At 31.6% G+C, this 26,314-nt stretch overlaps 1 protein-coding gene across 4 annotated transcripts in view; it reads left to right on the forward strand.

Annotated features, from left to right (window-relative positions):
• The window catches only part of LOC109547004 (UNC93-like protein), a 124,499-nt gene that overhangs the window by 69,895 nt on the left and 28,290 nt on the right, over positions 1–26,314 (forward strand). Inside the window, exon 1 of one of the 4 annotated variants that reach the window (XM_048669209.1) lies at positions 13,654–13,830. The exons of 2 other annotated variants lie outside the window; for them this stretch is intronic. Coding sequence is in view for 1 of the 2 variants with exons in the window: in XM_048669210.1 (XP_048525167.1) it covers positions 24,097–24,216 (120 nt within the window). In the remaining variant the exon portion in view is untranslated. Of the gene's footprint in view, positions 1–13,653; positions 13,831–24,042; positions 24,217–26,314 lie in introns of those variants that run through there. One more of the 4 variants, XM_048669210.1, reaches the window with a different exon arrangement.

Genomic DNA, 26,314 nt, shown 5'->3' on the forward strand with positions numbered 1-26,314 from the left:
GTTTATAATATTTTTTATTATAATACTAGTCTTGTAGCAAATTTCATTCAGCATTTGTTTCCAACATAATAACGTTTAAAAAAATGTTCACAGTTGTGAACTATATTTTGGCAATATTTATTTCGTTATTCTACGAAAGTAGATAAAATCTCGTATAATATTTGTATTGTAAATTCATGTTGGGACACTCAAGGTATTGTCAAACTCTGTTAGCTCCTTGTTTCACATAAACATGTAGTTATAAGTGCTTACTAAAAATGAATCTTTGCAACTCTTGTATGCTAAATAAAAATAACTTAAAAAAGAAGAAAACAAAACATTTTGTTAAACGGATATATTATATATCTGTTTAACCAACTCTTACAATTAAAAGTATGTATAAATATCTCCTGCCCATCTTGAAAAATTTCCGCCGGCTTTCGCCCAAACGGAAAATAAAGCTGGCGCCGCCACTGCAGCACTGGCTGTACAAACTTAATTCGCGTTAATCAGACAGGATTTTGTACACAACATTAAAATAAGATTGCAAAATTCATTACGCTTTGCTTTGCTTAATGTAACTTCCTCGATCGCAAAGTAATGTCATTACATTGATCCATCTACAGCTTTCTTTAAGCAGTTCCAAAACTCTTGAACTGAACAGCTGCAAATTTCCAGATTCTTAGAGCACTAAAATTCAGTCCCTTGACAAAAATCTATCCCTTGAAACTCACGAATTTTTCCAATCAATGAAGATCATCTATGCTTTGTGCGACAGTCGTTCTTGTGAAATATACAACTTTTACCTTGCAAGTGGTTATTTTAAAATAAACAAGATAATTGTTTGAAAAATATTTTTCATTGTCAAGTAAGTATTTAGATTTATTATCGAGTTTTATATAACGCTCTCAAATTGTATTTTTCTAGATATTTTTCTTATTCCATCGCCACATGGGTTTTTAAATAATAATAAAATAAATGTTTAATGTTCTAAACATTGTCGAATCGCGTATTATGTTGCATTTCAAAGTTTACCGCAATGCTGTCGGCTAGCCATAGATTGATTAGAGCCTAGATTTAAAAGGTTTCCCGATATAAATTGTGAATAGATAATGAAACCAACGGAAAACAGAAGCATTTGAAAAAGTTTGATGCTAAATAATAAACAAAAGAAATAATCCAGTTTTCCATATTTCACATGGCTGGATCAATGAATTATGAATTGAGCTGCGCCATTGAACTCTCATAAAATAACTATACTGAACAAGGGAACTAAAATAGGATTAATTCCAAATAATATGGGTAATTGTCTAGCAATTATAACCAGAAATCCTTTTTACTGTATCGAATCGTTCATATCAAATTAAATAATGGACCTTGACTCGCACTCAGCTTTTACAATAAAATGTGGCTAATTATTATTTTACTATGGTAAAAGGAATTGAAATGGGCATTCATAATAGGTGCAAATAGGATATAGTTGAAAACTGAAAGCAAGTCCATACAGCTCTGCAAAACAAATCCGTTTAGCATTTGAATCTACTTGTGACCGAGCTTTGCTTACTTTTACGTTTCATAATACTAATTTAAGCAAATTTAATGCATTAATGCTTCAATTAACTTCTAGTTCTAGAGTTCTAAATGGGTCTATTCTATTGGTCTATTCTCTACAATTTCAGTACTAAGTAATAAGAAATAAGAAAAAATTTAGCCACGGTGAAAAACAAGAATAATAACCACTGCAAAAACAATTATTATTACAAAACCCTAGTAATGCTTTATTCCCAATTACATTCAACAAATTAAATCGGCAGTTGTAGAAAGCTTATAAAAAATTATCCAATCGGTTCTTAATGGCTAGTAGAAACAGAATAATGTTTGTAAAAACTTTTTTTTAGTGAGGGGTCAGTCATTTATGAAAATCGAAGAAAGTCCGATTGTCGAAAGCGTAAGCAATGTCAATTCAGTAATACATTGGCGTCCAAAGTGAGCGGATAAATGAATAGAATTATTCAAGCAACCAGTAAAGATCGTGGAAAGGAATTTTACCTATTGGAAGTAATTTTCAATCATGTTGTTTGGTAGGCAGCAGCAAATCGAGGTCTGTTTTAAATCTTGAGTGCCCACATAGATAGGCATAGTTCGTACCGCGGAATACAAGAACTAGACGATTGTGTGGCTGTTGATGTCAAGTGAACGTTGTGTTTATTGGACATTGATTTTTGAGAAATTGACACCTGCAGCTTAAGTTTACGGATATTTCCCGCAACATTCAATATCTGTAAGTAAAGAATAAAATTTTATGATCAAATAATTAAGGTGTACATATAAACATGTACTCGTGTTGCGCGGTCCATCTAAGCGGAGAAAATCCTTAAGAATATGCAAACGGGATAATTAACGGAAATTTTGAACATATCTAATGGATTTTAAAGTTTTAACGTTTAGGTCACAGCCTCGATTTCAATATCAAAATAATTAATGAAAGGATGCTTCAATACTTAAAATTATTTGAACTGTCGTTCGATTTATTTATTGACTTTAACATCAACGCTGAATTTCACAAATCATTATATTATTGTGGCCATTTTTCCATCACCTTTCTACAAATGCAAACCGCAACCATAATGAAAAGTGTGAACATTAATTTGCTAATTATAGTGACACACTTTATTATCAACTATTCGTCATACTTTTCAATTGAAGAATTACAATAAACAGCAATAAGGATATTTCACAATTGACATGACTGAAACATGATGCATAATTAGGTTGTAAACGTGTTCTAACGATTCTGTTATCTAAATTGTATTATTGTAAAAACCAGTTCTAGTAACCCTAACTAAATAGTGAATTAAAATAACTTCATGCTTGTTTACTTATGGCTTGTTTTGTTATTCGTCGACCCTTTCACTTTAAGGGGATTATTATAGAGATACAGACAGCTTTAAAAGTAGATTATACGGTCAATAAATGTTCAAGCAAGGACAAATCTCACTATTGCTAAGTTAGCGTTATTTAAAGCGACAACAAGTTAATTTTTATTTAGATTTTTACAATCTTCCTTCATCGTTTCCTCAGAATGGTGCAGTGATGTGCCAACTATTCGCGCAAAAACGCATACTTACGAAGTTATGACGTTAAAGTTATCATAATGTTCCATTTCTCTAATGGGCACCTTTGCAATTGCTTTAAAGTCTAGTTTAACTTAATTTATGCACTGGTTGCAATTTATGAACAGAATTATTCTAAAAACGTTAGTTGAAATCGGGACTGACCTTACCTTCAATAGTGAATTGAATGTAAAGCTGTTGTGTTGCAGCATGCAAAAGACATCTTTGAACATGTGTTATAATTATGGTTTGCCTCTTTTCTTAGAAAACTTGTTTTTGTTTTGAAATAAGAAACAATAGATACCATCTTTTCCGACCCTACTAATAATGCAATTATTACGATTACATTTTAGTTTATGTTTGTTTATATATACATATCTCTCAATAAATATCACTGATTTCTAGTTATTTTACGTATGATCCTGGTGTATAGAGAGAATAAATCAAATTAGATTGCGTTGTGTAGACATTGCGTATAACGAATCTAACACAAACTTGTTCTAATCAGAAAAGTCTAGCCTAAACTAATATATTTCAGATGACAATTGTTCGTGAACGTCAATTTAAATGCAACTGGATATCGCTTTTATTTAATTTTCTCAATAATTTATATCGTTGCGTCTACTGACAATTGCATTATGATTACATTTAAATAGCAGATGTTAATTTTCTATCTGTATTTATTCAATCTGTCTACTCAGATAATATATGGTGATGGCACCAAACACAGAATTCAACTAGACACCTTTCAACAGTCCCAAACAGAGATAATGTGGATGTTGTGCATTACCTGTACATTACTTGCTTATTAATAACCCGCTTACCTAAAACCGATTTAATCCAGCTCGGTAAGGAGCGATCGATCAACTATCGACCTCGCTATTATTAGTGATAGTTTGTTGAATTTCTTTTGTTCGCAATTCCAAAACACACTTGCAAACAATTAAGTGATTTTGTTAGGGCAAAGTTCAACGATTGAATGTTTGCAATTTAAATATATGAATGACAATCTGATACTTTTAATTATCATTCTGTATCAGACGACGGCAGCAATAATACAATATGGAAAATCATTTTCAGCCGTATGAAGAAATAGCTTTAAAGTTTAATGTATTAGTAGTTATTGGAATGTATAAAATAACTTGCAAATAAGGGGCAAACAGTCAGCATTAAAGTATAATCTGCTTAGAAGCTGATTTAAATTCAACCTTTGGATAGGCAATTGGTTGTTTATGTTAAAATACGTATATCAAATTTTCTGCGCTATTTGTTTTATGTTGTACTTATGGAATATTACGATATCAATAAATAAACTATTTTGCTTGATTTTGTACCCTTGATAAGGCCAAGTGGGAGACAATTTTATTACTGACTCACTAATTGATGTACAAGAATTGAAATCCATGATACACACTAATTGGGCTTAAAATCACCATGGTTGATAAATCGCAAGAAATAAGAAAATGTAATGTATTGTTTACAAGCAACCACTTCTAACTACGAAATATCAAAACTCATTAACAACCATACTTTAAACTTATTTGTATCAATTTGTGTATGTCAATAGGAGCACGCATTAAGAGCGCACTCATTGAACAAGAATTTGCATACACTGTGATTACTTTTTAGAAAATTAAAAAATAAAAAGCATTGAGAAATTTTTAAAATTTCTTTTTAAATTCAGAACATGAAAGTTAAATGACTTGACCTTCGTAAAAAGTGGTACAAAAGCAGAAAAAAAAAAAATTTCTATGGAGTAAATAAGTCAAAAAAGCTTCAAATATAAGTTAGTTGACAATAAATTTTGTGTCATTCCTGGCTTACTGAACTTCTACACATAGACCAAAGGTGTATAATATACGAATGAACTTTATCTATTGATGGCTTGAAACTCTCCAAAATTATGCAATGCCATTAAATAATAACGAACATTAATAATAATTCAAATAGCAGTCGCTTCAATTAAATCAATCAATATGCGGGTGCAATTTCGATTACCTCACAGTTTGTTGACACGATGAACAAAACATAACCAGGACCACACATGGATAAGCATTGCGGAATTATTATATAAAAAACTGTGTTAATTTAAAATAATAAAATGATTATCATTAAATCACATTTTAATAGTTAGCGCTAAGTGATAAAAATATAAAATATCAGTAATGATAATTTTATGTGTTTAATTTATGGCAATATTCTATTGAAAAGAATGCGGAAAGCAAAAAATCCAGTAGCAAAAGATAAGAATCAATTACGCTTTCAATCTGCACTAAATGGTTTATTTTAAGACTCGCTCATATGGCCTGCAGAACTGCAATTTCTTAGTGTCCATATTTAGCTGAAAAACCTGATTGAAAAAAAAGATAAACCTTCTCAACGACCATCACCAAGCAAGCAACAAGTCACCGTAATGTTTAAAATACCTATATGAACGTTGAAATTATGGGGCAAAGAACTGCATTGCATTCATCTGCATTTCTCTGCAATTCAAAGTGATTTTCAGTGGCGTAACATTGATTTTTTGTCGGAGAAATGTTCCAGTTTTTCGCTCACATTCAATAGAATTGATTTTACTGCAAAATGTAAAACCTGAAAAAGTATTACTATTTGATAACGTAGTCACAGCGATTGAATGTACGTATGTGTGAAAGCGGTCTTTGCTGAGCATTTGCGCTGTGAAACTTGTGTCATAATGGATGCGGCTTCTTAGATTCGAAAGCTTGGTAATGCTTAAAAACGGGGAATCTAGTGACAGTTTGCCGAAATTGCTTTATGCTGGACACAAAGGTGAATAATCAATAATAATTACTCTCTCACATTCGTTACTTTTGAACCATCTAAAAAAATTACTCGATTGCTAAAAATTGCGCCATAATATCATGAAAAAAAACTCGAAATTTCCATTGAGTATTTTGTGACAAGATGTGAAATAAATTAAAAAGCAACTCTAAATACCTAATCTATCTTGAATCAATGCGCATGTTGTCTTAAACAGAAAATTCCTCTTTAAACTAATTAAACTCTTGTTGAAAGCATCTAATTTAGATCAAGTTTTAGATAAACAATTGAATCTGTTCCTAGAGTAGATTTTATAGTTTTTTTGAGCTTTACATTATACACCCAAGTGTTTAATTATAACGAATACGTGTACATTTTTGTAAGTAGTTTGTAATTTTTTGGTTTTTTTTGTATTTTCACACTTAAGTACAATCCCATTAAAGGTTGCACTGCAATTGGCAAATGAAATAGTAGGCGCGAGTTATAAGCCGTTTTTCCATTAGTTATCAGATCACATAACGAAAATGCGTGTCAAGCTTTAAAATCACCTAAGACTGACACAGAACACAAACTTTCTAATTCTCCATGGATTATAATACGTTGCAAAGTATGTGCAAATTTATTGAAACGCTCATTTTAGAACGCACTTTTAGAGAATATTGTTGTACTGATCCCAACTTAAAATAAGAAATAACTGGATCAATAAATTGCTTAAAAAGTCAGTGGTAAAATGGCAAATTGACAAGGATATTCCATTTTGTCAATTAAATCTCGTTAATGTAAAAATTAATTTTATTAAAACGTAAATAGTTAATTACTTCCCAGATACAACTCGAATATGCACAAAAATACAGATATATCAAAGTTACAAATATGTGAAAAACCCAACATGAAGAAATACCTTCAAGTCATTTCTACACCAAATATTACATAAAGAGACAATTATTAAAGTGCAGAAACGCTTTCACCTTCGAGCATGCACCCATGCAAGGAAAGTATTTTACTCAATTTTTCAAACACCTCAATTGTAATTCTACAAGACCAACTCTTTTAATCTCCATCAAAAATTGTAGAAAAGTTTACTTTGTAAGTACAGTGCTATAAATACGATATTTTAATATTCCCACACTTAAGAAAATTGCTTATAAGAAAAGATAATTCCACGGAATTAAATAACAATTGCTGGAAAATCCCATCAATAAACGCATGTCTTACCTAACAATTACCTTGATCTTAACCTTAAACTATTTTTGAATGTATTGGATTGCAAGGTGATTGATCGATTTAATAAATATTTACCTAGCTGCCTTGAGAGCTCTTGCACAGCAACGATATTATTCATAATAAGAAAGAAAAAATGTGTCTTTCTAAGTTTTCCGCTTCATTTCGCTTTAAAGAATTTTTTTTGTCGAACAAGTTGCCAGATTTTTCTAACGCTGCGTAATCTGCGCTTAAGTAACGAAATATATAATTAATATGTCTATCGATTGTTTTGCTATATAAAAACATCTTATATATTCGAGATGAAGTAACAAGACAAGGTTATACAACAAGATGTAGAACATATCGGTAGAAAATTATAACTTATGTAATACGCAATTTTTAAATAACTGTCCTTCGGTTTTGGGTCTAAAAGTAGACAAAACTGCTAAATTATTTATAACCGATACCTCATTAAATTAATCACAGAAATTATGTTACCCCATCACGCGAACAAAAAATTAATAATAGGAACATAATAGGAACATAAGAAGTCGAAGGCTAGAGCGACTAAAAATACTATTCTATATTTGCTAAATAATTTCATAAAGATGATTTTTCATCAAAATTCTTTACGAAACTCATAAAACTGAACGGAATACTAGAAGGGCCGAAATAATTTTAATTACTACTTCAGCAGTAACAATCAGGACGAAATTCGGCATTAATTTATTAAGTATCCCTAGCTGTATAAATCTCCTGCTATTGTTGTATTGGCTATTGATTTCGTGTCTAAAGAAAACTGATAACGTTTTATCGAAACAAATATTTTCTGTAAATTCTTATCAAGTTCAAAAACCTTCTTTGTTGAGACGTTGCAGCAGCTTTGTAATGGTCAATTTCATACAGCAATAATCACAATGGCATAACTAAGAATGCAAAACATTACATTTTAATTAAAAATAAAGAGGTTGAGTTTTAATGTGCTTTGTTTAATTAAGGGATAGTCACGTCTTACGACAGTGCATGAAAGTCTACAACAGTGAACACAAAGTATTGATGGTGTTAAAGAAAGTTTCACCTTTTAATTATCTACAAAATTTGCTCTCTCATTGACCAAGTCATTGAAGTGCTAATAAATTACGATATCTAATACACTTACATATAAATGATCATGAATTAATAAATTAACGCCACCCCAAGGCGATTTGGAGTCGACCTGTCTAATCACCGGTTTGCCAATCCCTTTTGGAGTAAAGTAAATATGGCGATATAACTCGCGCAAAAAAACTAGCCGGATGAAATATCAATACATCTAGAACTGAAGAGTGAAAGAAAAAACAGGGAGTGGCACAGATTTTTGCATATTTTAAACCAAACCTGCTGGTAAACCCACATTTATTATTTGGAACGCAAAAATCAGTAACTAATCAACGGCATGGTTATATTGTTTTTGTACTATTTATTTCACGATACTGTACAGTCGATAAGAAACTGTTTCCATATAAAGCAGAAATTATTTCCAATTACAATTTTGTATTTGCAATTAGGTAGGTAGATTTAAATAACAGTTTCTGAAGAACTGATAATGCATGTTAACAGGAGTTTGAAAAAACAATTATATAACATTTTCATTGTTTGCATTTATCCGAGACAATTCATATTTATCATAACTAGAAACAGTCAATTTAAAATTCCACCTTCTGAAATAAACGATAATAAATATTGTATGCAAATTATTCAGGGCCAGTGCTCTATGACACATCAACAGTGCTTTAAAATAGCTCTACTATGTAATATTTTAATTAACAAATATTTTTCTTAGTGGATGAATTAACTGAAAAATTTGAACAATGCTAAACATTCAAAGAGTTGTTTAATAAAGGAAAAAAAACGTTAAAATTAAAATAAGATTTTCTTCAAGCTACAAGACCAAATACGATGTGGAAATAATAGAAAATTTCTTTCAACGCGCCTAGTCAATTAGTTCGTTGGAAGATCACCAAGTAGGAAAATGGGGTAAATGTACAAGGTAATGAAAGACGCCAAACATCTTAACCACGTTAAACATTCAAATAATGACTGGAACTTTTACTAATGACCTGTTACTTTTACCTCACTGTATTCCACTTGAAAACATCCGATTTTTGCAATCTTTTTCTTCTCTTTATGCACTATTAACTCTAGTTTTTCACAACCTAATGGCGATTTGTAAACGGATTCTTTTTCATGCAAAACTCATGTCTAACGCAACAGATCGCAATACTTTAATACGAATTTAATGTTTCGATTTTTGCCATCTCATTCGCTTTATGTGAATACTTTCAACGGTGTCTTCCGATACGTCACAATACATTATAATGTGTTCACCATAAAATAGCGTAATGGTTTCTAAAAGGCTACAATTTAAATATAAATTCTACAAAATTAATTATGTTTTATTACCATTAACTTTCATATTCGAACTTTTAAGTATGAAGCAAATGTATTCCGTCAAATAAATGGAGAGCAATTGGAAATTAGAAATAAAAATTGATTGAAATGGCGTTTTAATATAAAATTGTTGTATGGAAGCCATCATTACTTTTGGAGAATAAAAACACAAAGTTTGCGTATCAGGTAGTGAATTTCTACTGAATGGCGACTAAATATGATGACATCAATTCAGTAACGCCTTAAACGCTTGTAGAAAATTAAGCAATACATTATAAGTAAGTAAGTGTCTATCTGAAATAAGTAAAAATAAATGTTACTTAAACGTGATTGTGGTGAAATATGACCAGCACGTGAACACTTAGTGAAAGGAAATTAGAGACAAAGCGAATTTTTACGTACCTAAAATGTTAATTAAATGTGTCTGTTACAACGTGAGAGGATTTAATAATTTATTTCTCATATATCAAAATATGAACCTAAAACCTAGGTATTAATATTAATTAATTAATATAAATATAATCCAAAGTAGTTTAAATATAGACGCTGATCAACACCCAAAATAATAAGTAAAGTTTCCCATGTAATAGATCCGGCTTATTCGTCCAATTGTACTAAACAAAGCTAACAGCAATTTAATTAAAATTTTAAACAATCATTCAACCATGGCAATATTACGAACATAAGGCAAATCCTGGAATTACCGAACACCATTAATTGCAAAACTAAGTACTGCTAAGTAGTCTAGTACTGCTAAAAGTCAATAGAAAATTTTACGTCATAAAACTTCCAGGCAAAAGTTAAATTTCCTAACTTTGTCAGATCCTGGATCTCACAACTTTTTAGCTGAGCGAATTTTCCGACAAGCTTAGGCAAAATACATTAAACCTGTCATCAAATTCCAATAGAAATAAGTGTTTATAATTAAGTAATAACCAGCTGATATTCTCGAGCAAACAAAATTGGTCATTTAGGGAATTCTTATAGAATAACAATGTTCTTAAGTCATTACCATTCAACCACGACGATTATAAAACTGAATGAAACTAATTACAATTTTTAATTGACTTTTTGCATTCGATATTTTATTTATGCTATTTTGTTGTCATTGAAGTTAATTCCGGCAATTTGAATAAAAATGCCTACCAGTTTCCACAAACGCCATACGATTCTTAACCCTGACAATTATTATAATTTGAGAAATTAGTTACTTTGCATTTATGTTTTTCAGCCTTTTTAATGTTTTTTACATAAATGATGTTCAGCACTCTTCAAGGATCGATTTAATTGCGTAAGGTCACTATGGATCTTAAAAATCACATAAATATATAATGATACAAAGTCATCGCCAATTAGATTTTTTTGCGTTCATTGCGTAAATTATCATTACGGGTTTTTGTCGATTTAATACAGGTATTTGAAGGAAAACTTGGCGGATTGATCACATATGTAATTGGCCTCTTATTTTATTTGACTGATGCTTTGTTTATATATTTCGATTTTCTCAGCCGTCCAAGTAATTGATGTGGTGGTTAAATTTAAAGCCCCTTCCCAAGTCATTTAGGTATCATAAATTTAAATAAAACCAGACGATCTAGTACAGTTAATTAAAGCAAGAGCCATTCTAAAAGTTTCATCGCATTAATTTCAATTCCATTATTTGAATCATTTTACGATTTACTCGATTGAGTAATAGAACGATGACCCGAAACCTAAGTCAGTAATGTTAGTAAACAACAAGTTCGAAGTTTATTTTTAAAAGACCATTTGCATGCAATATTATGCATAATGCGAGACAGATTGGCGAAATGAATAACAATTTTTGGGAATAAATATTATAGTTGTGGGTGTGAAAATTATAAAAGATATTTGCTGCGATGCAACTGGCATTACTATTTCATTTGAAGGAAAAGAGATGGAACTCACTGCTCGTTTTATGCGTCATTCTCACTGCCTCCAATGCCAATAAAATCGTGTGTTATCGAAAAACTGCATCTTCGATTTTTTAATTATAATAGAAAATATTCAGCAGACCGTTTTGAATGCAAGACTGGCTTTTATCTTGGGAATTAGTTGCTCTACGTGTTGGAATCGTACCAGTGATTGACGCCCGTCTCTATCGTTGGAAGTTCTGCTTCTCTTGTAGATGTTTCTAGCTTTCTATTATTCATGTGTAGTTTTTCCGCAAGACATTTACCGTTCATTTATACATTCGGAAGGCTAGTTTGAATTCATTTTGAAATTACAAGTTTGATTTTGGAATATTTGCAAGAGATAAAAATGGGAGCAACTCTAAAATTTGCGAATCGTTATTAAGAAGTAAGAATTAATTCATCCTGCATCAATTGCCGTGGAACTCTAACTCACTTGATAGCTATTTCACTTTCTTCTTTAATATTTCTTGGAGTATATGCAGTCAAAATCAAGACGAACTAATCTTCTTAAATTATTAAACTAACGCGATGCAAAAAGGTTAAAATTATATGCGAAATTATATGTTTTGATGAGTTCAATTTACATTTTAGTATGTACTACATGTATTAAGTACAGATGTAGGTACGTCAATTATTGACGCAACTGGAGAAAACTTTTGGGAAAAGTACATATACAGGGTGAATCAAAATTGTCATTCCTCTGGAGGTGTTCGCTGACGGTGTTTTAGGAGTACAGAAAAAATAGTAAAAAAATTAATTGTTATTCAAAACTGCGATATTTGCAAAAAACTATATTAGCCAGACGACAACAATGTTTCTCAAGGTCATCTGCGTAATTAACATTACGTAAATACCTGTTCCTTTGTAATTATTAAAAACTCTGGTAGCCATGGAATTATACAGAAAGTGACACTAAATAGACAAGAATAAACAATAAATCCAACAGGAATCGTTGAACGACGGAACGTACTTTTTCGAAATGTCAATTATTGTCCTCATAACCTCAAATTATTAATTTGTCTACAAATTACAAATAAACATACATCTGAGTATTTACCTCCAAACAAGTTAGTGCCCGTGTAATCACCTTATTATCCACTCTTCTCGAGCAAATTCTCGTTTCGGTTAATTAACTCCTGCTCAATTTGTACCGTTGTTCAGTAAGCGATTGGTTTAATGTGTCCGTGTCCTCTGTTTATCTTATATACGTGGTAGGAATGTAGCCCTTCGTTGGTATTTATTTGGTGTCTGGGAAAGTGTCAGTTCTTGTGCAATGCTCTGAGTGCCCCTGGAAGGCTCTGTCTTTCTGGAGCCAATGTTCCAGTGTCGTGCCCTTTGTTGGCGTGAGTTCTTGCAGCTTCTGCGATGTTACTGGGACATTTCCCCAGAACTAATCGCATAGCCGCCAATCCCTGAAAAGAGCTTCAAAGTAAGTCACAGTGTGACAGTTTCTTGTTATTATTGACAAAGGCATCCACCTGTAACTGTCTATCTACTATCTACTATCTACAAAAACATCATTGCCGCTTTGACTTTTCATCAAAAAATTGTAGAAGAGAACTTTTTGACTATAAAAAATTTCCGTAATTTGGAACAAAGATCGTAATTTTTCTTTTCGAATCCATCAGTCTTCCAATATTCTACCAGCTAAGTATGGGACAAGTTCAAAATAATGCTTAATAACAAAGTTGAAAATTGATTTTTAACTGTTAATATCTTCCAGAAATTTTCGAAAAATTGTTATTTAATATTTTCCTTGTCTCTGCAAGTGAGCTGCTATTAAGTACCCCTTAAAAGGAATGACGCCAACTTAGAATCACCCTGTAGTACTGAATAAAGAATAAATTCAATTACCTAGCTTCTTTTTACTAGTGGTGACTTTTGTATCCCAGACTGAAGTTAACAAAACTGTAAAAAAAATGTAGGGGGTTCTGGTTCCACTCAAAGCGTTATAATGCAAACGACTGGAGACGATAAAGTCATAGGAATATTAAATGTAATTCCCGACAATCCAACTAATCCCGCTCTAAACTCTAGAGCTTATTAGATTGCAGGACTCAGACCAATTTGAAACATAATCGCTCGAAAATCTCCTGCGTTATTTTTAACACATAAATCCCCTTCCATAAAGCTTGTTTGGCAACATTCAGTTAAAACCAGTTGAATCCAAGGAACATCTAAAGAATTTAATTAACAAAGTAAGGAATTACTGTGTGTTGTGGTGACGATTTGTTGTCTCCACTACGGCTTCAACATTTGAACGGGCAACAAGTGTTTTCGGACATCAGTTAGTGTCGGTTTGGGGCTAAATTTCATGCATTTATCTAGATCGTCTAGAAGACATAAAGAACGACGAGCCAAATTCAGATTTTTTAAAAATTTCTACGAAGGTATGTAATTAAAAGTATTATGCTTTATAATAAAATTATTTCCAATGCCAATCTTCAGAATTTTTTAAGAAATTTAACATCTATTTTGTAGGAAAGTAACGAAATTCGCCATTTTACAGGCAGAAATAATATTAAAAGCAAATTTTGAAGTTAATGTCTTAGAAGTACATATTTGCGACAGCTGCCAAGTTCTTATTTTAAAAATAGACCAGACTCACAATACTGCAATGAGACATTGCCTGTTCCATTTGTTTTAAACATGAATGCAAGCACTATTAACTAACAATTTTGTTTTCCTGCACCATAAAGCAGACATAAAAGCGACCATTTGCAATTCGACCCTGTAATTGTTTTTATTAATAGCAAAACGGCTACTTTTAGATTATTTCATACTAAAGTTAGACGTGTTGTGTTTACTATTTGGGTTCTATTTACGTCAAGATCTTTCCAGATTTTTGTGTCTGCTTTATTAAACAACACACAGTCAAAAAGCATACAATTTCATTTGTCACAAAATCTCTTGTTTGTTAATGTTATTACTTCACTTTTATTTGCCATCAATTATATTCTAAAATCATCATTGCTATCAGTATTACTTTAAAAGTTTGAAAATATAGCTACATTATATTAAAACTTAGTTCCGAAATCAACCATCAATTAAAATTACAATTATAACCTTTTCTTTCTTGACAAATGAGCTTAAAAGTAAATCAATAATCCAAAAGGAGCAAAATGTCCTTATGAACTCGTCAGCTTATTTGCTTAATTTGTTTTGAAATTGAGCCAAGTTTTTATGAAGTTTTAAAATGCATCAAAATTCTGTATTTGCGGTACACAATAAAAATAATGTGAAAGGAAACAAATATATAATAGATGTACTTAAATTCATTGCAACAACATTGATCAGCCGAACTTTTAATGCTTGCAAATTTATGAAGCAGATATAATCAGCAAAATTAGAAAAAAGTAAACGTACATTTTGTTACAAAATTAATTAAAAAGCAAACAACTGAGCTGGTCTTTATAGTCTAAATTGAATAGCGAAACATTCAAGGGTATGTCCAGTAAAAGAAAGTTTCTTCCGTAGTTTCAAACATCTCTCAACTTTATTAAATTCAAAGTACTCCATACCAAATGTATTTTAGGTGTGTAAAACTGTCATTTGGTACTTTAATATTTTCAAAATCTTAAATTTGTAATTTCATATACCTCAATAAAAATTTCAGAAAATTTTCCTCGTTGCATTTATGTAATGTCTCCAACAAAATTAATAAATGAAGGATAATAAAAAGAACTGTCCATGCACAACACATTTCACACAAGACTTGAAACTTGAAGAAGGAAACTTATTTAATATTTTACTGCAAATGTTGTTATTTTTGCAACGGCCGTATTTCTCTGTGTATCAGTTTGAATTAGTTTGCTATTCGCGTTGAGCGCTATAATAAGCGGTCTTAATGTGTCTACTCTAATTGCTTTAAAATCATGTTTTTTTATTTTTACTCAATGTATTTGTGGTGTTCCTTCCTCCTTGTCATCTTTACTGTTGATTTTACCACAATATATTTAGCGCTCTAGTTGTCTAGTGTCTAATTATCTGTAGTTTATGTTTAATTCCATTTGTGTGCCAACTAATCTAGCTACATGTATAAATAAAATTGCCTGCGAGTGAATATAAAAAAATGACCATTGAAGATGAAGCCAAATTGTCCTGGTTATTTGGCATCAGTCCGCTTAAGCACGTTAAATGTATGTTGCTCGATGACATGCGTTTTCAGCAATAAACTTTATTAAATTGCATGCCACTTTCGTTTGAATCGAATCATTTTTTAAACTGGTTGTTTTCGAAACAACTTTATTAATTTAACTTGAAGCCGTTTAATCAATTTGGTGAGACTTTAATTTTGTTGTTTTCGTAATCCAGGAATTCTATCTACCCAATTTAACAGAATTAAAGCAAATAAATAAATAGCTTATGAAAACTAACCCAATAACAGTGTAAAATTTTTAATTTGGCGAAGATAATTATATTTATAGCATTTTGTTAAATTGAGAATTTTTTTTGAGAACGAGAACACGTTCTGGGATTTTAAGTTTAACTTGGTTCATTTCAATACATACTTAATCAGCGTGACCAGGTTACCGACTCGATAAAATGGGACACGACCTGCAACCAACTTAGCTTTTAAGAGCGAAGCTCGAAATAAAAGTTCTAATTATAAAATTCATATTAAATCGGAAATAAGGGTATGTTTTTTCACCTTGGATCTTTACGCCCAAGGGGTGAAATTGCATGCATATAAAATAATTTTTTAGTTGAACTATAGAACACGTACTGAAAGGTCACTTCTCTTAATGATAGGTCAGGAAATAACATCGGTTTCCATATTTCTAAAATAATTTTTTATCAACATTTGCATATCTATATTTTACATTGATATGAACGCTTGCTACTTACGAGCAAAAGCTTCAATGTTTTCTACGCATGAAACACTTGCACTAAACGTGTTGGTTTGCTGAATAGTAAAATTACTACACAAAATGCCCAATTACTGTTCGTTATGTTCAAAAAAAACATTAAAACAGAGACGTGCTTTACTACAGTAAAATTGCAATGTTCTCCAAACGACTTATGAACGGTTTTTGATGTTTTTGTTTGTTGATACCAAAACTTTAAACAACCACATTACCCATATTACATACCTAAATATAATACTTTAGATAGTATAGTTTGAAACTAGCAGATGTTGATAAAAAATATTTCATAATCACAACTCCATGATATTTTAGGCACTTTTCCACTTTTTTTAAGGAACTTCTGAAAACGTAAATTGAGTTCAACTAGGGTCAATATCCATTTTGTATAGATCTTTGTATGACACCCTGTGTAGAAGAAAAGAGCACGTCGAAAATTAATTTTAAACAATCGTTCTATTAAGGAGAAGAATTCAACGTTTGAAATCCTGGAAAACCTACAAAGTGTCTCTTTACGAGATCAGGAGACACACATTGTTTCTCAGGCGGCCTTGACAAAACATAGTTTTTATATCGCAATCAAGCTGTAAAACGTTAAAGCTAAATATCAAAGCTTTTCGTTCCGAAATGCATCAGAAGTAAATCTATGCATATCCAAAACTTTCGAATGCAGCCTATACTTAATAATCAGGGAAATTAGTTAAACCCATTTACGCATTATCTKTCTRTTTGTGTGTAATTTTCGCTGAATTATTTTAATTCAAAATGTCCCGAGTTGATTACTAAATAATTTACATGAAACGAAATGGCACATGCACCTGTGTAACAGATGGCAAACAGATTTTGCCAAGTGTTCTGGTTGTATAGTATTTTCTTAACAAAAATTAAGCTTTGGCTATAAATCCAAATTTAGAAGTTTAATGCAATGAGAAATGAGCATAAAAATGCAGATTCGATGCTGAAAACACTGTTTGGTACACTAAGTATATTATTCGGTTGGTAGCGAAATATTTCAGCGATCGCTTTTCAGCATAATTATGGAAATTAACATAAAACTAACAATAACATTTCTCGCTCACTGGCAGCGCCTATCCGATATTATCTAGGTATATTGAAAACAAATACATAAAAATTCAAAAATAAGCATCAATAATAATTAAAATAATTGTGTTCCACTATTAAGTTCTGCGAGACAATAGGTAATTATTATTTGCTGGATAACCAAATAACGTTTTTAGTATTTTTAAGGCTTGGCAATATAAGTTTATGAAAAGTAATGTCSGTTAYAATCAGTATACTATAAAAAAATYATGATGTCTATCGATAAAATTTAGTATTCAAATAATATACTTATAATTATATGTAAATTATATCAATATCCTTAATACGTTTTTGATGACATTGTRRATGTCTGATAAATTGTGCATGGATAGATCTAGATTGGCCATTTTTTGTTGCATTTAAACATTATGTTGCATTATCACTTAAGTCGTATAAACAAAATTCAGAAAACTTTACATTTTTACCTAGGCAGTATTGTATTGAGTTCCTGAACACAATTTACAGCAGTAATAAAGTAAATCTGGAAAAAGACTGTCACACATAATAATCAAACATAATGGTCGTAATGGCAAATATATCTTCCAAATGGCATACCTTAATGTGGCAAACCAACGCAAGCATTAAATGCCAAGAAGCCATAACTATAATACATATGTAGAGTTTTTTCGTGTAATTTCTTATTAATGCACATAAGACTTCATGCATGTGTGAATTCTGCAAGGTCATAGTTACATAATTACATAGTTGCTGTTTAAGATAGTGCTGTATCATTTGTTGCCAGTGAAATCACATTGAACTATTTTATTCCCTAGTTAAAGAAATTTTAATCACTTAAAGCGAAATAAACTGCAATTAAAACGATTGTTAAATGTTTGCAAAATTGAAAGTCAATTATGATATTTCACGGTGTTAATTGTAGAGTATGCCTGTGTAGATATCAGATAGATGGTGACATTTGCCAGTTCGTTTCTATTTGTATTTAACGACAATTTGCGATTAACGACAAGAATCGTTTGCTGTAAGGCTAACAATTATTTATATTGATTTTACTGCCAACCAATTTAGCACCATTTATTTCTTCTGTTAAAACTAATAATTTAATTTTGATTTCAGGTAAGCAACAGGCCCTGGCTTGATTTACTCCTAAACAGTAAGTAAGCAGTAAAAAACTGAGAAAAAACGATGTCTTCTTGAAGTTTAATATATGGAAGAGGTGGTTTTCTTTCATTTGAAGCAGGCTTTACAATCATCAAATTTATTAATATTTTTATCTTTTGATAATGGTGATATTCTGGTAATCAAATGTTACTGTGAAAATGCTGCCATATTACCAAAGATAAGCTCCGAATTAGACCAAGAAAATGGGCTACATAATTATCACCATTCTTGGTGTTATCGAAAACCTCGTTAGTTACTAAGCTAATATGCAATGAAAGGTATTTGAAATATGACATTGAACTATAAGTTTCAATATTCAATGTTTAAGTAATCAAATTTATCAAGAAACCAACAACTGTTGAATCACAAAATTTGAAAATGCCCGTTCAATTCTAAATTTAATAAACTTTTTGATAATTAAATAATTGGACTTAATAGTATACAGCAGCGTTACTTAAAGTGTGCTCCGCAAAGCCTACGGTAGGGCTCCGCCGACAATAAAAAATTAATGCATGTAAATATTAAAGAGGAATCTATAAGAATAAAGTTACCTAAGATAAAAATAAACTACTGAAAAAAATTACGCACTTATAGATTTTACGGGTACATAATAATACAGGGTAATTCGCGTAGCACGTTCGTTAGAAAAAAAATTATTTTCCGAAATCTCCTTAATTTGAAATTTTGTAGGAAACTATAATCGGTTGCTGCAAGTCTAAATATAGTATTTTCAAAATGACGGCACCTCCGGAATTATCGGCAATCGACGCCATCTTGGGTTTTTAAATGGAAAGTTACCATTTTCATTTCATATTTGGATTCAGCTTTAAATTGTGAGTTAAGACTGTAAAATGGACATTTTAAATTTAAAATGTATTGCTGAATACAAATATTAAATCACTGCTGTGAAAATAGAAGTGGTCTGTGGATGGAAATCGCCATTGGCCGCCCAGATCATGCGAGTTAACGCCTTTGGACTTCTTTCTTTGGGTTTTTTTAAGTCACAAGTTTGTTTGTTGTGTTTGTGTTTTGTTGATTTGAACAAACCAACAACGATTGAAGCCTTAAAAGATGAAATTCAACGCTGTATTTCTGAATTACCGCAAACTTTATGTGCAACAGTCCTTGAAACTTTTATGAAAAGAGCACGTCTGTGCTAGCAAAGACGGTCATTTTTCCGATGTCTTATTCCATTCATAACCTCATGATGTGTACTTCATTTTTCAATAAATGTTTCAAACTTATGCCACAAATATACTATGTTTTATTTAAAATTTAAATCCGTCGTTCTTATTGGAACGCCCATATCACATTGTTTTTAGCTGGATATAAAAACTGTTTATTGAAAATATCTATGAAACTGTTACTTTTAGCTGAAACTGTTACTTTACTAACCCTTTTATAAACTTTCCTTACTTATTGTCACTAAACCGATCTGAATGGAAAAATAAGGGTTTCCATTTGAAGTTTTTGGCTAATATGCCTCTTTTCACAGTCAAGTTTAATGTTCCATAACAACTTTTTTTCTGCACGTTGAGACATGGCGCCACTGGCTACAACAAGCTAAAGGTATATTCAAATTGATTGATCTAAATAGGTGGAACAACTAATCATGCTGCACCTGTCAATTTTTTTGGAAAAATTGATATTATTTCACAACAGTTGAAATTTCGTACCCAGTTCGTTTAACAAAATGACCTAAAAATTCGACAAATAATCCAAAAATGTAATAATATATAGGGTGTTCCATTTAAAATAAACGATCTACGTCCGGTATAACCGGAAGTGGTACCGACTTGCAAATATTTTAGATGATTTCGCCCCAACATCATAATCTTGTATTGATATTTTGGGAACTCTCATAGTTTTGGTTTGACAAATACTAGTGTAGCTAGTGTTAGTTCCCAAAGACGGACCCAGTATAATTTGTTAAATTAAATTGATAGACCAAATAAGAATGTCAATGGTCCAGTGTAAAATATTAAAATTTGAGAAAAACCTAAATATAGATATTTACATTAGTCCCGGTCACGATTTAATTTTTTACTGTGCGATTGCATCATTCGAAAGGTCCAATTTCATACACCTTGACTATTATTTGTTATTTTATAACGGTTTCGGATATTTGCCAATTTATTGAACCACAAGCAACATGCACTGCATAATGAGTAATTATTATTGTTTGATCGATACTCTGCATCATGGCTCAGATCAAAATCGCAGATAAAAGATTAGAAAGTAAATTATCCAATTCGCAGCAGGGGCATTTCTTTAAGATGATTAAAAATAGTGCTAACCGCGAAATTTTTTAGTCCCTCGGGACTATAGCAAAAAAATTATTTCCGATATTTTGCAAACACGAGTGGCTTGCATCCTCAGCGGCGTTCGCTTGAAAACACTGGCTCATTTTGTACCTGACCTTCATAAGCAGAGCCAAAAAAATTTGGAGGAATTCTGTATTTAATCCTGTAGTGACATATTCTCAGATGGGGATCAAACAAGCGAGAAAATCGGGCCGTCTTGGAACAAAAGTAATAAAGAATTAAGAATATTCTTTAAAAGAACACGAGAATGGTGAAAAACTGGCCACCTCTCACAATTTATACATAATTACGAACTACGCCCGCGAGATCCCATGAGTCTATGTAAGGCTTCAAGTGAAAACACCTCTGAGGATGCGAGCTACTCGTGTTTGCGAAACGTCAGGAATATATTAATTTCCACTACGAACTAGAAGCTCGCAAAACTCACCAGCAATAGCCACCAAACTGAACTCTATTGACTACTTTATGGTTAGTATTACAAAGCGTTGTAAACAAAGGGTCGTACACTTAAAAGTCTTCTTACTCAAATAAGTTTTCTGTTGTTTTTAATATATTTGTTATTGTTCCAAAGTAAGGAACTGAAGTAGTTTAATCAACGTTCCATCATTAAAGGAAACCTATATATTGTGTGTAAATAATAGAACCGTACCTTCACGCAATTATAATTGTTAATTAGTTGTTACGATAGCTGCGACTACATTTCGTGATACAAGTAGCCGAAATTTTGCCAAACCAAACATTGTGTTTTGCACACGTAAATATGCCAACGTCCCCGAAAAATTCACTTTCGCTAATTGATATTCACAAATGCAATATTTAAGATCAATTTAACCTCATTTGATAGTAACAGAAGGCGAATTTAATGGAAAATAACATTTTATTTTTGTGACTTACTTACACAAAGTGTGTTCATTTTTATATCTACAACTATTTGACAATCGACATGATCTTATTGATTTAGCATTATGTTATTCGACGGATTGAATGTATTTCTATTTTATTCTTTTACATTCACATCTTCATTATTTCTTTATCTCGACGGGAGCAGTTACTTCACTTATTTTTCTAGCAGCTAATGTATAATGTAGTACCTGCTTAAAAACAAAAACACGCTCGTTACTTGATTGTTATCGTTGCCTCGTTGTAAACTATTTCAGATTTCTCCCGTCTGTGTTCATACAGATATTTTTTACGCTATCTTTATATTATTTAGCTCGCCTACTTTAATTAGCATTTATGCAACGAATAGAAACCCGCATAACAATAATTTCTAACAAGATTTAAAAATGTATGTTGCAAATTGTAATATGAGGAAATAAAACTGTTAAAAAACTCCATAATTGTCTTTCGGCTAGCTGGACCAAAGTAATGTCGTTTTATTTGGCTGCTTGCAAACAATTTGATTGGCATTTTCAGAAAAAAATTAGGCTTTTTATAAAACATTCTTGAGATACGGTGATAACATTTGCAACTATACTGCACCAATTTACTAATGTCCTTACGCCAAACTTAAATCAATTTTACACGAAAAAAAATGCATAGTAAGAAACGCTATCGATGCATGAATAAATTCGCTAATGCATTATATGGCTAACATTATAAGGCAACTTTCTCGAATGAACAGAAACATATGGCCTTTACTTCTGATTTCCGAATACTTAAATATACAAAATGACAAAGTTTTCTATTCTCAATTTTACTGTTTTTTTTTCAGGTCATTTGGGATATTTTCAATATTAATCGCAGATGAAGTGCTGTAAATCCATTATTTTACTGCGACTCGGACAAACGACTAAAATTACGTCAATCGTACCTACTCGCAATTGTAATAAAGCGCTTCCCGCAATCGATCTGTAATTATTAATAAAACAATGAAACTTTTTACCTAAAATATTCCTAAAAGCTGTCACGAACACAAAATAAGCGACATTATAGCTAAAATAGCAATATTTCTTGGTATTTTGTGTCTTCCATCTGTTTGACGACATTTTCAAGAGTAGATATCCTCAATCGTCACTACAAGATTCATGAATAACTTGGCAACATGAATGATTGGTCGCCAAAAAATGCGCAATGCCTTCCAACACAATGGCTATTTTTTATTATTTTCAATTTTATCCCGACCTATTCAATGGTAATTTTTCCAACAAGAATTACCATTTTAATACCTGTGAAGAGGTGGTGCTCGTAAATATAAAGCGCAAGTACTTACCGATATCATTTACAACAAAAGATTTATATTGAAGACCAACTGGAGATGAGTTAAACAATATTGACCCAGAGGCGTGCATTACATTGCTTTCCAAATGATAAGCCTTGTCCGGTTAGTAAAAAAAAATTTCCAGTAAATAAATTCGTGCACCGCGATGTAGATTAAGATACACAATCGTGCTTAAGCAGTTAAGCTGAAAATCACGTAGAAGCCAATATGAGTTATAAATCATGATTCGATAATTAGGAAAAGCTATTAGGCATTAAATAACTTCCAAAACAAATCGAATAATAATGGTTCCAGTTCCAGTTCCAGTAAAAATAAACAGCTTTCCTTCCAAAACGTGCGACACTGAATCAGCAGGATCCCGTATATTTCCTGCCAGGTACTTTGTTATTACTTAATATTAAGTCAAACAACATGCACCTTACATACAATTGCAAATTTTCCCTATTATTATTGCCAATTGAACCATTACACACGGAAATTAACTTTTAGTTTCGCAGCAACGTCTCAAGTGCAAGATCGATCTATGAGGTGAGTTTTTTTATCTTTCTCAGTGCAGTATTTCAATAATACATCGTGTCTTGATTAAACGTTGAACTTCTGAGCCAACAATCTAAAAGTACTCCTTTTACTATGTAATAACTGATTTTAAATCATAGAAAAGTTTTCGTCATGTATCAATTCGACATTAGACAATATTCCTTTTGAATATAACATAACATGCACTGTGTGAGATATAAAAACTATCTGCGTCGCCGATTTTTGCATAACTTTTCATTTGGGGAAAATGAAGCATTATTTCCCACGAGCCATTTTAATTGCACATTGAAACAATGAGTTGTAAAATATACCGGTGATTTTTACGGTTTTGTGTTTTCATACTCCGGTCACCAGTGTGGAAAACGATCTCGTTGGCAGAGTGTTTTTCTGAAAAGTTTCGATCGAAGTAAATCACGTGCTCATTCGATACCAAACGAAGTAGTGCTTTTTAACAGGACTAACCAATTTCAACCCTACGTCAGTGCTAAAATGGAGCCAACCACCTTTACAAAGAGGTTTTCTCTGCAAATTCCCGAACCATTGAAGTTGCATCAGAGGCAACGAAGAATGTCTGTGAGGAGCTTTTATTGGGTCATAGTCAATCCCATGGTAAATATTTAAATGACTATTAGACAATTCCGGAGAGACGCATTTAAAAATGCGTTTTTACAACAACAATGTTATTTAAAAAAGACGCAAAAGTATGTATGTAGAAATGCGAAATAACTGTTACTACGAATAGAGCAGCTTTTAACGGTCAATTCTAAAAGTTTTCTCCTAGTTTATCTTGCAAAAACCGGGAACTTAATTCAAACATATTTACATTGAAACTAATTTAATATAATAAAATAAGATTTAAAAATAGCACTTCCTGTAAGTCCAGTAGTTGAACAATTGAAATTTTTTGTTGATAAGGCAAACCACTGTTTTTAACATTATTTGAACTTCTTTTTTCTCAGAGCATTTTAACTTTGCAACCCCAGATGGATATGTTTAGAAACTAGTAATACAGCACAGAAGCTAGTGACCAAACGAATTCAACCAAAGGTTTTAATGAATTGTATTTTCAATAGGAGAAGACATAATAAATTGTAATTAATAGCTAAAACACATTCATTCATAGTGTAGAAATGAACATTAGATACATTTTATTTGTTTGTTACGTATATGCTATAAGTGGGTAAAATCTATGCAGAATCAATTGAGACAGCATAAACTTCCATGTCTATTAGCAGTCAGCAGCGTTTTCTCGTCTCTCTTTACATAGACGTCTCCGACTGTTAACTGGCTGGAATATTTTAAGCTCGATAAATTGACTTTGCATAGACTTATACATAGATTATACGTGTGCAATATAATGAATACTATACAACCTACAGTTGCTAGTGCGTTTGCAGCAAAACAACCTATTTGGTTACATGGTTAAAAACCAACCCAAAAAAATAATTAGATATTTTAAAATCAGATATTTATAAAGATTGACTGATTTCAATGAATTCGATATCTCCGACCAAAGATATTTTCGTTACCGCCTGAAGTGTCAACATCGAAGCTCAAAAATCAATAACACGTAATGCATATGTCGAATAATGATAATTATTCACGTTATCACGCAGATATTAAATAGAGATTAGGATTCTTTTAATGTAAGTGAATGTCTTCGTTTCTTTACTTTCAAGCACCATTAACAATTTGTAAATATGTAGGAAGTGCTTCCCTTGAGATCAATGTTAGGCAATGGACATATTTTATCTCTGCCTACTATAATATTTTTAACTATAGGGAAACTTTACGCTTACAATATTTGCAGTAGAACTTCAATATTGATAATATGTAGACAACATACTAGTTGGTAATATAATTGTTCCGAGATGCACAAATATAATTTGTGGCGCGAAATACCATTTGCTGCATTCAATGCCAATAGGAAAATCTTCAATATCCTACTTTTATTCTTGCAATTTAAACCTTTCGTGATTTTTACCTTAAGAAGGACTCTAATTTGTGGCTCGATTTCGATTAACTGAATTCCAAAAGTTAATTGACAATATGCCAAAAAAATTAAGCGTTTCTTATAAAAAGAAAATAAAAATTTAACGAAATCAACTATACGACAATTGAGTCAACAGAACTGAGTTATTATTACTGTGTTTAATTTGGAGTCATCTGCATTTATTTCCTCCGTATTCATAATTTAAGTAAAACTAGGAAATTAATAAAATAAAATTCTAACATTGCCAAAAGAGGAATGCCTTTTTAGAAGTATTGTTGAAATTCCACATCAAAGCTAATCACTCTTATTAATTTAGTCTCCGCCCCTGATAAATCCGTATGCTTACTAATCTTTCCAATGCAGGAATAAAGACAATTTTATATTCACATTACTCAGTCAAACGAGTACTCCTTGGATTCGAGCGACCAAAAATATTGTCACCTCACTCTATATTTTTGTGGTCAGGGAACCACAAGAAAACCTACCATGTAGAACGATTCAAGTTTTCAACTCATCACCATATTGAAGTAAAAGAATACTTACATGTGTCCTCGGAGCGAACAGTTGTGAGTAGGCGGCCGCCTAAGTCCCTAGATCTAAAACTATGGGATTTCTTTTGATGGTGACACTTGCAAACTGAACTAGGCGGCGATTGAACCTGAAAACAACAAAGACTTTAAGTAGCAAATGTTCCATAAACATGATGGAAAAACA

This window comes from Dendroctonus ponderosae, unplaced genomic scaffold, assembly GCF_020466585.1.
Source record: "Dendroctonus ponderosae isolate FM_Combo_2020 unplaced genomic scaffold, Dpon_F_20191213v2 Dpon_F_20191213_8, whole genome shotgun sequence".
In the NCBI taxonomy this organism is placed as follows: domain Eukaryota; kingdom Metazoa; phylum Arthropoda; class Insecta; order Coleoptera; family Curculionidae; genus Dendroctonus; species Dendroctonus ponderosae.